Source organism: Scyliorhinus torazame, chromosome 6, assembly GCF_047496885.1.
Source record: "Scyliorhinus torazame isolate Kashiwa2021f chromosome 6, sScyTor2.1, whole genome shotgun sequence".
Lineage (NCBI taxonomy): Eukaryota > Metazoa > Chordata > Chondrichthyes > Carcharhiniformes > Scyliorhinidae > Scyliorhinus > Scyliorhinus torazame.
Window position 1 is genome coordinate 162132468 of NC_092712.1, and position 18451 is coordinate 162150918.

Here is an 18451-nt window from a genome sequence, read left to right on the forward strand (position 1 = left end):
ACTTCAACTTCCCCAATATTGACTGGGACTCACTTAGTGCTAGGGGCTTGGACGGGGCAGAGTTTGTAAGGAGCATCCAGGACGGCTTCTTAAAACAATATGTAGACAGTCCAACTAGGGAAGGGGCGATACTGGACCTGGTATTGGGGAATGAGCATGGCCAGGTGGTAGAAGTTTCAGTAGGGGAGCATTTTGGGAACAGTGACCACAATTCAGTAAGTTTTAACGTGCTGGTGGACAAGGATAAGAGTGGTCCTAGGGTGAATGTGCTAAATTGGGGAAAGGCTAATTATAACAATATTAGGTGGGAACTGAAAAACCTAGATTGGGGGCGGATGTTTGAGGGTAAATCGACATCTGACATGTGGGAGGCTTTCAAATGTCAGTTGAAAGGAATTCAGGACCGGCATGTTCCTGTGTGGAAGAAGGATAAATACGGCAAATTTTGGGATCCTTGGATAATGAGAGACATTGTAAGCCTCGTCAAAAAGAAAAAGGAGGCATTTGTCAGGGCTAGAAGGCTGGGAACAGACGAAGCCTGTGTGGAATATAAGGAAAGTAGGAAGGAACTTAAGCAAGGAGTCAGGAGGGCTAAAAGGGGTCACGAAAAGTCATTGGCAAATAGGGTTAAGGAAAATCCCAAGGCTTTTTACACGTACAGAAAAAGCAAGCGGGTAGCCAGGGAAAGGGTTGGCCCACTGAAGGATAGGCAAGGGAATCTATGTGTGGAGCCAGAGGAAATGTGTAAGGTACTAAATGAATACTTTGCATCAGTATTCACCAAAGAGAAGGAATTGATGGATGCTGAGTCTGGAGAAGGGTGTGTAGATAGCCTGGGTCACATTGGAATCCAAAAAGACGAGGTGTTGGGCGTCTTGAAAAATATTAAGGTAGATAAGTCCCCAGGGCCTGATGGGATCTTCCCCAGAATACTGAAGGAGGCTAGAGAGGAAATTGCTGAGGCCTTGACAGAAATCTTTGGATCCTCACTGTCTTCAGGTGATGTCCCGGAGGACTGGAGAATAGCCAATGTTGTTCCTTTTTTAAGAAGGGTAAGAAGGATAATCCAGGGAACTACAGGCCGGTGAGCCTTACGTCAGTGATAGGGAAATTACTGGAGAGAATCCTCCGTGACAGTGAATGGTAGAACCCTCAAGAGTATTGAAAGTCAAAGAGATCTAGGAGTACAGGTCCACAGGTCACTGAAAGGGGCAACACAGGTGGAGAAGGTAGTCAAGAAGGCATACGGCATGCTTGCCTTCATTGGCCGGGGCATTGAGTATAAGAATTGGCAAGTCATGTTGCAGCTGTATAGAACCTTAGTTAGGCCACACTTGGAGTATAGTGTTCAATTCTAGTCGCCACACTACCAGAAGGGTGTGGAGGCTTTAGAGAGGGTGCAGAAGAGATTTACCAGAATGTTGCCTGGTATGGAGGGCATTAGCTATGAGGAGCGGTTGAATAAACTCGGTTTGTTCTCACTGGAACGAAGGAGGTTGAGGGACGACCTGATAGAAGTCTACAAAATTATGAGGGGCATAGACAGAGTGGATAGTCAGAGGCTTTTCCCCGGGGTAGAGGGGTCAATTACTAGGGGGCATAGGTTTAAGGTGAGAGGGGCAATGTTTAGAGTAGATGTACGAGGCAAGTTTTTTACACAGAGGGTAGTGGGTGCCTGGAACTCGCTACCGCAGGAGGTGGTGGAAGCAGGGACGATAGTTACATTTAAGGGGCATCTTGACAAATACATGAATAGGATGGGAATAGAGGGATACGAACCCAGGAAGTGTAGAAGATTGTAGTTTCGTCGGGCAGCATGGTCGGCACGGGCTTGGAGGGCCAAAGGGCCTGTTCCTGTGCTGTACATTTCTTTGTTCTTTGTTCTTTGACAGGATCTACTCCCATTTGGAAGCAAATGGACATATTAGCGAGAGGCAGCATGGTTTTGTGAAGGGGAGGTCATGTCTCACTAACTTGACAGAGATTTTCGAAGAGGTCACAAAGAGGATTGATGCAGGAAGGGTAGTAGATGTTGTCTATATGGACTTCAGTAAGGCCTTTGACAAGGTCCCTCATGGCAGACTGGTATAAAAGGTGAAGTCACACGGGATCAGGGGTGAGCTGGCAAGATGGATACAGAACTGGCTAGGTCATAGAAGGCAGAGAGTAGCAATGGAAGGGGGATTTTCTGATTGGAGGGCTGTGACTAGTGGTGTTCCGCAGGGATCAGTGCTGGGACCTTTGCTGTTTGTAGTATATATAAATGATTTGGAGGAAAATGTAACTGGTCTGATTAGTAAGTTTGCAGACGGCACAAAGGTTGTTGGAATTGCGGATAGCGATGAGGACTGTCAGAGGATACAGCAGGGTTTAGATTGTTTGAAGACTTAGGCGGAGAGATGGCAGATGGAGCTTAATCCGGACAAATGTGAGGTAATGCATTTTGGAAGGTTTAATGCAGGTAGGGAATATACAGTGAATGGTAGAACGCTCAAGAGTATTGACAGTCAGAGAGATCTCGGTGTAAAGGTCCACAGGTCACTGAAAGGGGCAACACAGGTGGAGAAGGTAATCAAGAAGGCATACGGAATGCTTACCCATATAGGCTCGCTGCCCTCTGAGGTGTCCTCCTGTAGTACAGCTGTGATATTCTCCCTAACCAGTAGCGCAACTCCGCCACCCCTTTTACATCCCCCTCTATCCCGCCTGAAACATCTCAATCCTGGAACGTTTAGTTGCCAATCCTGTTCTTTCCTCAACCAGGTCTCTGTAATGGCAAAAAATCATAGTTCCAAGTATTAATCCAAGCTCTAAGTTCATCTGCCTTACCCGTTATACTTCTTGCATTAAAACATATGCACTTCAGGCCACCAGACCCACTCTTTTCAGCACCATCTCCCTGTCTGCTCTTCCTCAGCGCCATACTGGCCCTATTCCCTAGTTCTCCCTCAATGTTTTCACCTTCTGACCTATTGCTCCGGTCCGTCATAAACCAATACAAACACAGGAACTGTGTGTATTTCTACAGCCTAATTCACATAACCAATGCAACTGCTTCACATGTCCACACTGTTTTTGGTTTGTCCAGCTGTCAAATTATGTGGCAGGGATATTCAAAAATTACTTAAACTTCTAACTGAAATGAATAGACATACTTACGGAGGGTTACATAATAGTACAGAGCAAAAATATTTATTTTGTTTAATTTTATTTGCAGTGATATAAAACATGCACCAGGGATATTAAACATCTTGTAAGTTATATGCATCACTGACTGCACTTTATTTTGGTTTGAGAAACTGATAACGTAGTTAAGATTGGCGCCTTTGGTTTTCCAGTTGGAGTCACATTGGCGCATCTCTGAGTCAGACTGAGTGCAGTGGCTGGAACACCCGCTCTATAAATGTACCTGGTTCAAACAGAGAGTGAAGAGTCCACTTGATTCCGCTGATCCGGAGTAAACTGAAGTCACGAGTCACAGCGAGAACTCAACAGTGAAACAACTCAACCCACTCTGTCCAAATCATGGAGTTACAGCTTCTCACTGTGATCTGCAGCGTCTTACTGCTGGCTCAGCAGTTTGACATTGTGCAGACAGGTAATAGTTTCAGAATATTCTAACATGTGGAATTTGAGATTATTTTCAGTTGTTTTAAATAGCAATGATTAAAAACATTTGTCATCCACATAAAAATACTTCTGAACGGCCTTTGAGGGACAAAGCCAGGACTCAAAGTGACAAGTCTTGGAATTGAATCTTAGCTGGGTTCAACTTTACCACAACCTCCTGTTTAAACAACAGAGATCAGAGGTACAATCGAATGGCCTCGTCACGCCCGACTCGGTGATGCGACGAGGCCGTTAATTCTCCTGGTAGCCCTCTCGTGAGATTTACGACACTCAGAGAAGTTTGGGTCTCACCCTCACTGCGTGAGATACAGATTTACATAATTAAGTGAGCTATTAGACTCATTTAAATATGTCGGTGCCCAGTTCTTCTGATGTCTGGGAACGAACGCCCGTGCTTCGGAGACCTCTCCATGGTGCCGTTTAACTCTGGTCCATACAAACGTGGACCAGGCGTAATGGCAGCTGGGGAGCCTGCTCGGCCATCGGAAGTCTTGGGTGGTCAGGCTCTAAGCAGGGTGATATCCTGGCACTTCTGCTGAGACACAAGCACATTGACACCTCCAGCCTGGCACCTTGGCAGTGCCACTTGAGCACCCTGGCACTGCCACCCTTGTTGGTGCAGGAAGTGAGGTGGATTGGATTGGATTTGGATTTGTTTATTGTCACGTGTACCGAGGTACAGATAAAAGTATTTTTCTTTTAACCCAGGTCCCTGGCGCTGTGAGGCAGCAGTGCTAACCACCACTCCAACATCACTCATTTTGCTGCTCAGCCCCACCTGAGACCAATTTCTACCCCTTGTGTTTAAAGCTATGGAATATTGTTTCATACATTAGAAAATATTCAAGAACCCATTTTGAGATCAGCTCTACCAGTGGGTACCCTTTTAGGGTTAGATGCCTTTCTATTCATAAACCAATACAAACACAGGAACTGCGTGTATTTCTACAGCCTAATTCACATAACCAATGCAACTGCTTGTTTTCACATGTCCACACTGTTTTTGGTTTGTCCAGCTGTCAAATTATGTGGCAGGGATATTCAAAAATTACTTAAACTTCTAACTGAAATGAATAGACATACTTACTGAGGGTTACATAATAGTACAGAGCAAAAATATTTATTTTGTTTAATTTTATTTGCAGTGATATAAAACATGCACCAGGGATATTAAACATTGTGGGAGTTATATGCATCACTGACTGCACTTTATTTTGGTTTGAGAAACTGATAACGCAGTTAAGATTGATGCCTTTGTTTATTGTCACATGTACCGAGGTACAGTTAAAAGTATTTTTCTGCGTGCAACTCAAACAAATCATTTCGTACATGGGAAGAAAAGAAAATACATAATTGGGCAACAAAAGGTCCACAATGTAAATACCTAGACACTGGCATCGGGTGAAGCATACAGGGGTGTAGTTTTAATCAGGTCAGTCCAGAAGGGGGTGATTTAGGAGTTTGTTCACAGTGGGGAAGAAGCTGTTTTTGAATTTGTTTGTCAGACTTTAGTATCTCCTGCCCGATGGAAGAGTGAGTAAGCCGGGTGGGAAGGGTCATTTATTATGCTGCCCGCTTTCCCAAGGCAGTGGGAGGTGCAAATAGAGTCAAGAGATGGGAGGCAAGTTCGTATGATGGACTGGGAGGTGTTCACGACTCTCTGAAGTTTCTTGCGGTCTTGGGCCGAGCATTTGCCATACCAGGCTGTGATGCAGCCAGACAGAAGGCTTTCTATGGTGCACCTATAAAAGGTGGTAAGAGTCTGTGTGGGCATGTCAAATTTCCTTAGTTTCCTGAGGAAATATAGGTGCTGTTGTGCTTTCTTGATGGTAGCGTCAACCAGGACAGATTTTTGGTGATGTGCACACCTAGGAATTTGAAGCTGTCAACCATCTCGGGCAGCACGGTAGCATAGTGGTTAGCACAATTACTTCACAGCTCCAGGGTCCCAGGTTTGATTCCCAGCTAGGTCACTGTCTGTGCGGAGTCTGCACGTTCTCCATGTGTCTGGTGGGTTTCGTCCAGGTGCTCCGGTTTCCTCCCACTGTCCAAAGATGTGCGGGATGTGTGGATTGGCCATGCTAAATTGCCCTTAATTTCCAAAACCATGTTAAGTGGGGTTACTGGATTACGGGGATCAGGTAGAGACGTGGGCTTCAGTAGGGTGTTCTATGTAAGGGCCGGTGCAGACTCGATGGGCCGAATGGCCTTCTTCTGCACTGTAAATTCTATGATCTCCACCTCAGCCCGTTGATGCAGACAGGGGTGTGTACAGTACTTTCCTTCCTGAAGTCAATGACCAGCTTTTTAGGTTTGCTGGCATTGGGGGGGAGATTGATGTTGTTACACCACTCCACTAGGTTCTCTATCTCCTTCCTGTATTCTGACTCGTCGTTGTTCGAGATCCGACCCACTATGGTTGTGTCCTCAGTAAACCTATAGATGGAGCTGGAACCAAAGTTTGCCACGCAGTCGTGTGTGAATAGGGAGTATACTAGGCCGCTAAGTATGCAGCCTTGCGCGGCCCCGGTATTGAGGGCTATCCTGGAGGAGGTGTTGTTGTTTATTCTTACTAATTATGGCCTGTGGGTCAGAAAGTCAAAGATCCAGTTGCAGAGCTCGGAGCCAAGTCCTAGGTTTTGGAGCTTTGATATGAGCTTGGCTGGGATTATGGTGTCAAAGACGGAGCTGTAGTCAGTAAATAGGAGTCTGATGTAGGAGTCCCTGTTGTCAAGATGCTCCAGGGGTGAGTATAGGGCCAGGGAGATGGCACCTGCTGTGGACTGGTTGCAGCGGTATGCGAATTGCAGTGGACCTAGTATGGAGCTGATGTGCTTCATGACCAACCTCTCGAAGCACTTCATTCAGATTGATGTCTGGGCCATTGGACGGTAGACATTGAGGCACATTGCCTGGTTCTTCTTTGGCACCGGTATGATAGTGGTCTTCTTTTTGCAGATGGGGACCTCGGAGCGAAGTAGGGACAGGTTGAAGATGTCCGTGAATTCATCTCCCAGCTGCGTGGCCTTGTTGGGGAGTTCTTGACTGATGCCAAAAGAAAAGAGCCCCTTTTAATTTCTGGGTCATTCCTGGCATTGCAGGCTGTAGCGCACAAAGACTCACGAGAGACGAATAGAGAAAAAGTCGATGAGGCTTTATTAAGCGTGACTTGTTCCCCGCAGTTCAGTAACAGACTGGCCTGCGGGGGAGAACTCCTGGTTCTTATACTCCGCCTTCAGGGCGGAGCTAGAGGTCAACAGCCAACCAGGACCCGGGATCTGTCAGCCAATGACATCACGGCTTCACAATCCCACATGACCCCTAATGCATACTACCACATTCACCCATTGTTAAAAATGAACCCGGCGGGGTGGTGCTTCGCATGGTGGTAAGGGTTCACAAGGCTGGTCCTGGGAGGAAAACTTTTGCATGTCATCACAGTATGCACAGGGTTTTTTTTTTGTTTTGCACTATTTACAGTAGTCGTAAGGGGGAAAAGAAAAAAAGTTCTCGTTAAAGTCCACAACATTGTAGTGTTACATCCATGCCATGAGTCGGTCGGGCGGTCTGGTCGTCCTTGTTGATCGCCTCAGCCCCGGTGGTGGTGCTTGTTCCCGTGTTGTCGTCTCCGGGAGCCTTACGGTTTCTGCTTCAGCTTCACTTCTGGTCGGACCTGGGAGGAGGACCGATCCTCCCGGGAAGGGGGCGGTGGCGGGGTGCGCCGGTGGCAGGGAGGGGGTGATTGGTGTCGGGGGGGTGTGTGTGTTGCCGGCGGGCGCCAGATCTCGTAGGGAGACCGAGTACTGTCGGCCGTCGGGGTACTCCACGTAAGCGTACTGCGGGTTCGCGTGGAGGAGGTGAACCCTCTCGACCAACGGGTCCGACTTGTGCGCCCGCACATGTTTTCGGAGCAAGATGGGTCCTGGGGCCGCCAGCCAGGTCGGCAGCGACGTTCCAGAGGAGGATTTCCTGGGGAAGACAAGGAGGCGCTCATGAGGCATTTGGTTAGTGCTAGTACACAGTAGCAACCGGATGGAGTGGAGAGCGTCCGGGAGGACCTCCTGCCACCGTGAAACTGGGAGGTCCCTGGACCGTAGGGCCAGTAGGACGGTCTTCCAGACCGTGCCGTTCTCCCTCTCTACTTGCCCGTTCCCCCGGGGGTTGTAGCTGGTCGTCCTGCTCGAGGCTATACCGTTGCTGAGCAGGAACTGGCGCAGCTCGTCACTCATGAAGGAGGACCCCCTGTCGCTGTGGATGTATGCGGGGCAACCGAACAGTGTGAATATGGTGTTAAGGGCTTTAATGACTGTGGCCGCTGTCATGTCAGGGCAGGGGATGGCGAAGGGGAAACGGGAGTACTCGTCCACCACATTCAGGAAGTATGTGTTGCGGTCGGTGGAGGGGAGGGGCCCTTTGAAATCCAGACTAAGGCGTTCAAAGGGACGGGAAGCCTTGATCAGGTGCGCACCATCCGGCCTGAAAAAGTGCGGTTTGCACTCTGCGCAGATGTGGCAGTTCCTTGTGAATGTACGGACCTCCTCCACAGAGTAGGGGAGGTTGCGGGGCTTTATAAAGTGCTGGAACCGAGTGACCCCCGGGTGGCAGAGGTCCTCGTGGAGGGTTTGGAGGCGGTTAATTTGTGCGTTGGCACATGTGCCGCGGGATAGGGCATCGTACGGCTCGTTCAGCTTTCCGGGACGGTACAGGATCTCGTAGTTGAAGGTGGAGAGCTCGATCCTCCACCTTAAGATCTTGTCGTTTTTAATTTTGCCCCGCTGTGCATTATCGAACATGAAGGCTAACGACCGTTGGTCCGTGAGGAGAGTGAATCTCCTGCCGGCCAGGTAATGCCTCCAATGTCGCACAGCTTCCACTATGGCTTGGGCTTCCTTTTCCATTGAGGAGTGGCGGATTTCTGAAGCGTGGAGGGTTCGGGAGAAAAAGGCCACGGGTCTGCCCGCTTGGTTAAGGGTGGCCGCTAGAGCTACATCGGAGGCGTCGCTCTCGACCTGGAAGGGGAGGGACTCGTCGATGGCGCGCATCGTGGCCTTTGCGATATCCGCTTTGATGCGGCTGAAGGCCTGGCAAGCCTCTGTCGACAGAGGGAAGGTCGTGGTCTGTATTAGGGGGCGGGCCTTGTCTGCGTACTGGGGGACCCACTGGGCGTAATATGAAAAGAACCCCAGGCAGCGTTTTAGGGCTTTTGAGCAGTGAGGGAGGGGAAATTCCATGAGGGGGCGCATGCGTTCGGGGACGGGGCCTATTATCCCATTGCGCACTACATATCCCAAGATGGCTAGCCGGTTTGTGCTGAAAACGCACTTGTCCTCGTTGTATGTTAGGTTCAAGGCTTTCGCGGTCTGGAGGAATTTTTGGAGGTTGGCGTCGTGGTCCTGCTGATCGTGGCCGCAGCTGGTTACGTTGTCGAGATACAGGAACGTGGCCTGCAACCCGTGTTGATCAACCATTCGGTCCATCGCTCGTTGGAAGACCGAGACCCCGTTTGTGACGTCAAATGGGACCCTTAGGAAGTGGTATAATCGCCCGTCTGCCTCGAAGGCTGTGTACTTGCGGTCACTTGGGCGGATGGGGAGCTGATGGTAGGCGGACTTGAGGTCCACGGTGGAGAAGACCTTATATTGGGCAATCCGATTGACCATGTCGGATATGCGGGGGAGAGGGTACGCATCTAGTTGTGTGTACCTGTTGATGGTCTGGCTATAGTCTATGACCATCCTTTGCTTCTCCCCTGTCTTTACTACTACCACCTGTGCTCTCCAGGGACTATTGCTGTCCTGGATTATGCCTTCCTTCAGTAGCCGCTGGACTTCGGACCGAATGAATGTCCGGTCCTGGGTGCTGTACCGTCTGCTCCTAGTGGCGACGGGTTTGCAATCCGGGGTGAGGTTTGCAAACAAGGATGGGGGCTCAACCTTGAGGGTTGCGAGGCCGCAGATAATGAGTGGGGGTATTGGGCCGCCGAATTGGAAGGTTAGGCTCTGCAGATTGCACTGGAAGTCTAATCCCAGTAATGTGGGCGCGCAGAGTTGGGGAAGGACGTAGAGCCTGTAGTTTTTAAACTCCCTCCCTTGCACCGTTAGGGTTACTATGCAGAAGCCTTTAATCTGTACGGAGTGGGATCCTGCAGCTAGGGAAATCTTTTGCGCACTGGGACGGATGGTCAAAAAACAGCGTCTTACCGTGTCGGGGTGGATTAAGCTTTCTGTGCTCCCGGAGTCGAGCAGGCATGGTGTCTCGTGCCCGTTTATCAGCACCGTTGTTGTCGTCGTCTGGAGCATCCGGGGCCGTGCTTGGTCCAGCGTCATTGAGGCCAGACGTGATCGTAGTGCTTGAGCGTCTTCCTTGAACCCCGTGGAGCCGTCAACACTGGGGTCCGTTGTTGCCGTCCAAGATGGCGGCGGGGGTGAACAAAATGGCCACCCCCATGCATCGCACATGGCTGGGGGGTCACAAGATGGCGGCGGGGGTGGACAAAATGGCCGCCCCCTTGCGTCGGACAGGGCTGGGGCGTCCCAAGATGGCGGCGCCCCTCCTCCCCTCATGGTGGCCGGGACCCAAAATGGCGGCGCCTGCGGGTCGCACATGGGGCGCTGGGGGGGTTGGTGAACGTTTGAAACGCGCAGGACTCCTTGTTCTCCGGGGACAGCGGTGGCCGGGACCCAAAATTGCTGCGCTTGCGGGTCGTACATAGGGCACTGGGGGGGTTGGGGAGCGTTAGAAACGCGCAGGACTGCTTCTTCTCCTGGGACAGTGGCGACCTCCCGGGACCGGCACACAGCCGCGAAATGGCCCTTTTTCCCGCAGCTCTTGCAAATCGCTGCGCAGGCCGGGCAACGCTGCCGGGGGTGTTTCGCCTGGCCGCAGAAATAGCAGCGGGCTCCCCCGGGATGACTTGGAGTCTGAACCGCGCAAGCCTGTGGGGTGGGGGGGGGGGTTTGTCGCGACGGGGGTCCACGGAGCCCAAGGGGCTGCCGCGCGGTCGGGGCCGTACGCGCGGGCGTTTCGCGCGGCTACATCCAGGGAGGCTGCAAGGGCCCGTGCCTCTGAGAGTCCCAGCGACTCTTTTTCCAAAAGTCTTTGGCGGATTTGGGGAGAGTTCATACCTGTGACAAAAGCATCACGCATCAACATGTCCATGTGTTCAATCGCGTTTACTGGCGGGCAGCTGCAGGCCCGTCCCAAAATTAGCAGCGCGGCGTAGAATTCGTCCAGCGATTCTCCGGGACTTTGCCGTCTCATTGCGAGTTGGTAGCGTGCGTAGATCTGGTTCACTGGGCGAATATAGATGCTCTTTAGTGCTGCAAACGCCGTCTGGAAATCCTCTGCATCTTCGATGAGAGGGAAAATTTCCGGGCTTACCCTCGAGTGCAGGACCTGTAGTTTCTGGTCTTCTGTGACCCGGCCGGGGGCCGTTCTGAGGTAGGCCTCGAAACAAGTCTGCCAGTGTTTGAAAACTGCTGCTGAGTTCACTGCGTGGGGGCTGATCCTCAGGCATTCCGGGATGATCCTGAGCTCCATAGTCCTTTAAGCACGCTAAATAAATTGTAGCGCACAAAGACTCATGAGAGACGAATAGAGACAAAGTCGATGAGGCTTTATTAAGCGTGACTTGTTCCCCGTAGTTCAGGAACAGACTGGCCTGCGGGGGAGAACTCCTGGTTCTTATACTCCGCCTTCAGGGCGGAGCTAGAGGTCAACAGCCAACCAGGACCCGGGATCTGTCAGCCAATGACATCACGACTTCACAGTCCCACATGACCCCTAATGCATACTACCACACAGGCACCGTGAAACACCCCACTGTACATGCCCAAAGCAGGACTCTGGTTTTTGGTGGTTAAGTCGTACCTCTGCTGCTTGAGAGCTAGAATTTACTGTCTGATTTGCTGGTGAAGCAACAGAAATAAAAAATGGACAATCGATCCTAGATATGGGTATTGCTGGTAAGCCACAGGATTATCAGCAAGTTTGCCGCAGCGCACCTTGTAGATGGAACACTGATTCCACTGGCCACTGTGCCCATTCACCTAATCGATCTGTATCCTTTTGGTTATTCATGAAGGCCCCACCTTCTCAAGCTTGCCCCTTGCTGAGGTATGGTGATCCTCAAGTTAAATCACCACCAGTCAGCTCTCCCCGCTTAAAGGGGATAGCAGCCTATGGTCATCTGGGACTATGGCGACTTTACCTTTACCTATATCCTCGAGTCTAAGTGCGGTGATGGATGTGAAGGAGAATACCTTTCCAGCCGGCTGTCATGGTGGGTTTACACAACAGATCATTTACTTTTCAGTTCATTATATATGCAAGAATATGAAGCATGTCATATCCTGTGGTGGGGTGGAGCTGGTTTAGCTCACTGGGCTAAATCGCTGGCTTTTAAAGCAGACCAAGGCAGGCCAGCAGCACGGTTCAATTCCCGCACCAGCCTCCCCGAACAGGCGCTCAAATGTGGCGACTAGGGGCTATTCACAGTAACTTCATTGAAGCCTACTTGTGACAATAAGCGATTTTCATTTAATATACCGCAGTGAGGGCGGAGCCCACCGGGGTTCCAGTGCAGTACCTGGAAGTATACCGTATTATCATTTCCAGATCATAGGTCTCAGCACTATACAGACAGTTCATACTTAGGTGAATACATTCACCACATGGGGCGGAATTCTCCTACCCGCCCCGCCACATTTCTGCCCCGACCGGCCGGCGGGAGTCTCCGTAACACCGGCCGGTCAATGGGGTTTCCCATTGTGGGGCAGCCCCACGCCATCGGGAAACCCCCCGGCGCCGGCAAAACGGAGACTCCCGCCGGTGGAGAATGACGCCCATGATGTTATGACAGTACTATAAGGGGTTAATTCAACCAGATCCTGTGTACAGCTTCACAGGAGGTGAGCAGCATCACATGATCTTGCTCTCCTGCTTGTATAACCTCATTGTAAGATATAGCCAGAGTAAAATGTGCTCGAATAAAGTTAGTGTCTTACTTATCTCTGTATTGTCAGTAAATATGCTGTATTAGTCAACAGCCAATACTAAGAGTATTATATGGCGGCAGTGAGTGAAAGAATAATAATGAGCAAGTCTCTGCTATTGCTGGAAATCTTTGAGCAGGTCACAGGCTTCAACCAGGAAGAGTGTTTCTGAATTTCCACTGGGGATTTGCCAGATTACACACTGCATCAGGCCTTGCTGCAAAGGTGAGCAGTGATCTGTCAGTACATTGTTATATGCCATGAGTGACTGTGCAGTCGATATCCTCGTCAGTATCATGATATTCAAACATATATCATAACACATACATAATGATAGACAGACCAACGGACCAATTAGCACACATAACACGACAGCCAATCACAGCCAAGAGGAGACACAGTATAAGACAAGAAACACGACACTTCCTGGGCAGTCCATCTGGAGACAGCACAGGGCCAGGACCTCATAGCAAGACACTCACACCGTCACAACGTGCTGAGTACCAAGTCTGATGTATAAATAGTTAAATGGAATAAAACTGTGTTGTACCAATCGCAACCGTGTTGGTTCGTCTGTACCTCAGAGCACCCAACACTTCATGATACCAGGAGTGAATCGATACCTACCGGCAAATCTGCCATCCTCAGCCATGGACACCCGCAACAAACTGCAGCCGTTGCAAGTCGCTGGGAACCTGGGCACAAATTGGAAGATCTTCAAGCAGCGCTTCGAACTCTTCATGCAAGCCAATGAAAAACAAGGCGCCTCGGACGAAACAAAGATTGCCATGCTCCTCACTACCGCAGGTCAGCACGCCATCGATGTATACAACTCCTTGGAGTTCGCGGAAGGTGAGAACAAAGCTAAGTGTGACACGGTCCTCCTCAAGCTCGACAAGCACTTCAACGTTGAGGTCAACGAAAGCTTTGAGAGGTATGTCTTTCAGCAGCGCCTGCAAGGTAATCATAGAATTTACAGTGCAGAAGGAGGCCATTCGGCCCATCGAGTCCACACCGGCTCTTGGAAAGAGCACCCTACCCAAGGTCAACACCTCCACCCTATCCCCATAACCCAGTAACCCCACCCAACACTAAGGGCAATTTTGGACACTAAGGGCAATTTATCATGGCCAATCCACCTAACCTGCACATCTTTGGACTGTGGGAGGAAACTAGAGCACCCGGAGGAAACCCACACACACACGGGGAGGATGTGCAGACTCCGCACAGACAGTGACCCAAGCCGGAATCAAACCTGGGACCCTGGAGCTGTGAAGCAATTGTGCTATCCACAGTGCTACCGTGCTGCCCAAGGATGAGCTCTTTCAGTCCTTCCTGACGCACCTCCGCATACTCGCGCAGTCCTGCGGTTACGACACCACCTCAGAGTCCATGATCCGGGACCAGATCATTTTTGGCATTGCCTCCAGTGGTCTACGCCAGCAGCTTCTAAAAATTAAAGGCCTGACCTTAGCATCTGCAGTTGAAGCCTGTGTCCTGCATGAGAATGCAACCAGCCGCTATGCCCAATTTCAGGCGACCGAATTGGCATGGAGGGGGTCCCACGCGATCGAATCGGCAAGCCAGGCCACCCACGAGGCCGAACGCGTTCAGGCAATCGAGTTTCTCCCGGCCCGTGGCCTGGACGAGGGCGGCCGTTTCGCGCGCTTTTTAAGGCCTCCCGCGTTTGTGCGCGCCAAAACCTACGGCAATACTGAGGGATGTGCTGCACAGGTGCGCCCGACGCAAGACCGAACTGCGCATGCGCAGTGGCGTAACGAACGCCATGACATCATGACGTGCGGCAACTGTGGAGCTGCACATTTAAAAGTGCAAAGTCCTGCAAAAACCCGACAATGCCTACGCTGTGGCAAGATGGGCCACTACGCTGCCTACTGTCGACCGGCTCAACCTGTTGATCTTCCACATCTCCGACAACCTCGCAGGAACGTGCGGACCATTCAGCCTCCACATCACGACATCCAAACCGACGACACAGATGACCAAGACGCCTTCCGGGTTGCGGTCATTGATGCGAACCGGGTCAACACCATCAATCCGGGCGATGAATGGAGTGCCACCCTAACGGTCAACCGATCGCCGATCACTTTCCGCCTGGACACTGGCGCCTCCGCCAACCTCATAGCATGGTCAGTCTTCTATGCCATGAAGGTCAGACCACCAATCCAGCCATCCCGGTGCAAGATGGTCGACTACAACGGGAACGTTATCCCGGCCATGGGACCCTGCCAGCTCCAGGTGACACACAAAACACACACGGCCACACTCTCGTTCGAGATAGTTGGCTCATCGAAGGACTCCCTGCTGGGCGCACAGGCATGCAAGGCTCTCCACCTTGTGCAACAAATTCTCTCTCTCTCTCCAGACAGCACGTCTGACTTCCCGGATGCAGAGTTCTACGCACAGCTCCAATCGCTCCTCGCCCACAACCAGGAGGCATTCGAAGGCATGGGAACACTGCCATACACCTACCGAATTTGCCTCAAACCGGACGCCATCCCGGTCGTTCACGCACCTCGCAGGGTTCCTGCGCCACTTAAAGACCGCCTCAAGCAGCAGCTGCAGGATCTCCAGGACCAAGGGGTCCTATCCAGGGTCAGGGATCCCACGCCATGGGTCAGCTCCATGATGTGTATCAAGAAGCCCTCTGGCGAGCTCCGCATCTGTATTGACCCCAAAGACCTCAATAATAATATTATGAGGGAACATTATCCCATACCCAAACGGGAGGAGATCACCAGTGAAATGGCCCAGGCGAAGATATTCACGGAACTGGATGCTTCGAAAGGATTTTGGCAGATCCAACAGGACCCGTCCAGCCGAAAGCTATGTACCTTCAACACCCCTTTCGGCAGGTTCTGCTACAACCGGATGCCATTTGGCATCATCTCGGCATCCGAGGTCTTCCATAGAATCATGGAGCAGATGATGGAAGGCATCGAAGGGGTGTGCGTATATGTGGACGATGTCATCATCTGGCCCACCACACCGCAGGAGCACATACATCGTCTCCAACACGTTTTTGCCCGCATACGGGAAAACGACCTGCGCCTCAACCGAGCCAAGTGCTCCTTTGGCCTGACCGAGTTGAAGTTCCTGGGAGACCATATCTCCCGGTCAGGGGTCCGTCCGGATGCAGACAAGGTGAGCGCCATCACAGCCATGCCGCAGCCGGCCGACAAGAAGGCTGTCCTACGCTTCCTTGGCATGGTCAACTTCCTGGGGAAGTTCATTCCCAACCTTGCCTCCCACACGACGGCTCTACACCACCCAGAAAATCCACAGAGTTCTAGTGGCAACACACACACCAGCTGGAATGGGAGGAGCTCAAACGCAAACTCACTACGGCACCAGTGTTGGCGTTTTTTGACACGTCTCGTGCCACCAAAATCTCAACTGATGCCAGCCAATCCGGCATTGGAGCAGTGCTCCTGCAGAGGGATGACACGGCATCATGGGCCCCAGTGGCCTATGCATCACGGGCCATGACCCCCACAGAGCAGCGCTACGCGCAAATCGAAAAAGAATGCCTGGGCTTGCTAACTGGTTTCGACAAGTTCCACGATTACGTCTATGGTCTTCCACGGTTCACGGTCGAAACTGACCACCGCCCCCTGGTCAGCATAATAAACAAGGACCTGAACGAGATGACCCCTCGCCTCCAGCGCATCCTACTTAAACTCAGGAGGTACGACTTCTAACTGGTCTACACTCCAGGGAAGGAGCTCATCATGGCAGATGCCCTATCCAGAGCAGTGAGCACGCCGCCAGATGCGGAGGGGTTCGTATGTCAGGTCGAGGCACAGGTGGCTTTTACAGCGGCAAATCTGCCGGCTGATGACTCCAGTCTGGCCCGTATCCGCCGAGAGACTGCGACCGACCCCCTTCTGCAGCGAGTGATGCGCCACATGACGGGAGGATGGCTCAAAGGGCAGTGCCCGCAGTTCTACAATGTACGAGACGACCTAGCCGTCATTGATGGTGTCCTTCTGAAGCTGGACCGGATTGTGATTCCGCACAACATGCGCCAGCTGGTTCTCGACCAACTACACGAAGGCCACTTGAGGGTCGAGAAGTGCAGACGGAGGGCTCGAGGGGCAGTATACTGGCAGGGCATCAGTGACGATATTGCCAACATGGTGCTCAACTGTACAACCTGCCAAAGGTTTCAGCCGGTGCAACCTCCTGAGACGCTTCTGCCCCATGAGCTGGTGACGTCCCCCTGGGCGAAGGTGGGTATCGACCTATTTCACACGCTCGGCATGGACTCTGTCATCATAGTTGACTACTTCTCAAACTACCCAGAAGTAATACGCCTGCACGATTTGACGTTGTCTGCTGTCATCAGGGCCTGCAAAGACACCTTTGCTCGCCACGGCATTCCGATGACTGTCATGTCGGACAATGGGCCCTGTTTTGCCAGCCAGGAATGGTCGTCCTTTGCTGCTTCGTATGGCTTCACACACGTGACGTCCAGCCCTCTGCATCCCCAGTCCAATGGAAAGGCGGAGAAGGGCGTTCACATTGTCAAGCGGCTCCTCTGCAAGGCTGCTGCTGCCGGGTCGGACTTCTACCTCGCCCTGCTGGCCTATCGCTCGGCCCCACTAGCCACTGGTCTCTCACCAGCACAGCTGCTGATGGGTCACGCCCTCAGAACCACTGTGCCTTCCATCCTGGCACCAACAATAGACCATGCTCCGGTACTGCATAGGATGCAACTGCAGCGCGGTCGCCAGAAGAGGTCGTACGACATACGGGCAACTGATCTTCCCTCCCTGGCCCCTGGAGACAACGTCCGCATCCACCTACCAGACGGTGGCTGGTCAGCACCTGCCGAAGTTCTCCGACGCGTGGCTCCCCGCTCGTTCCTGGTACGCATGCCGGATGGATCCGTGCGTAGGCGCAATCGCCGAGCCCTTCGCTTACTTCCACACTCGCGATGGGACCCTACACAGACGCCGTGTCCTCCACTGGTTCCTGATAGCGACTTCGTGGAGCTGCCATATACCATGCCCCTTCTGTCGCCGCCCGTGGCCGGGCTCGCACCTCAGCCAGTGGTTCTCGACCCACCATTGAGGCGGTCAACCCAAATTCATCGTCCACCTACTAGACTGGACTTATGAGACTGTTCACACGTCAAACTTTTGCAACCACTGTTTTATAACATGTCACTGTTTTATCGTTCCAAATTTCAACGTTGTTCTTCTTTTGTTATGGTGCAACCTCATTAGCATGTCACACCTGACATCGCCCCTTGTATATAGTTAAGTCCCATGTACATGATGTAAATATTACGCATACACACACACCTTTAGCTGCACTCAGGAAACATTTATATTTATAACCACGTAGGCACATAATCTTGTAAAAAAGGGAGGGATGTCATGATATTCAAACATGCATCATAACACATACATAATGATAGACAGAGCAACGGACCAATTAGCACACATAACACGACAGCCAATCACAGCCAAGAGGAGACACAGTATAAGACAAGAAACACAACACTTCCTGGGCAGTCCATCTGGAGACAGCACAGGGCCAGGACCTCATAGCAAGACACTCACACCGTCACAACGTGCTGAGTACCAAGTCTGATGTATAAATAGTTAAATGGAATATAACTGCGTTGTACCAATCGCAACCGTGTTGGTTCGTCTGTACCTCAGAGCACCCAACACTTCAGTCAGGATATTGATGATGAAAATCTAGGTATGAGGAAGTAATCAATGCACTGAAAATCTACTTCATCCTGAGAAAGAGTATAATTTCTGAGCAGGCATTTTTCAATACACCATATCCAA

At 51.4% G+C, this 18451-nt stretch overlaps 1 protein-coding gene across 1 annotated transcript in view; it reads left to right on the plus strand.

Annotated features, from left to right (window-relative positions):
- The first annotated feature begins 3350 nt into the window (after positions 1-3350).
- LOC140425116 (kappaPI-actitoxin-Avd3b-like) overlaps positions 3351-18451 on the plus strand; it is a 60988-nt gene continuing 45887 nt past the window's right edge. The window contains exon 1 of the mRNA XM_072509030.1: positions 3351-3598. Within this exon, the coding sequence (XP_072365131.1) occupies positions 3526-3598 (73 nt within the window). The 5' untranslated portion in view covers positions 3351-3525. The remainder of the gene's footprint in view (positions 3599-18451) is intronic.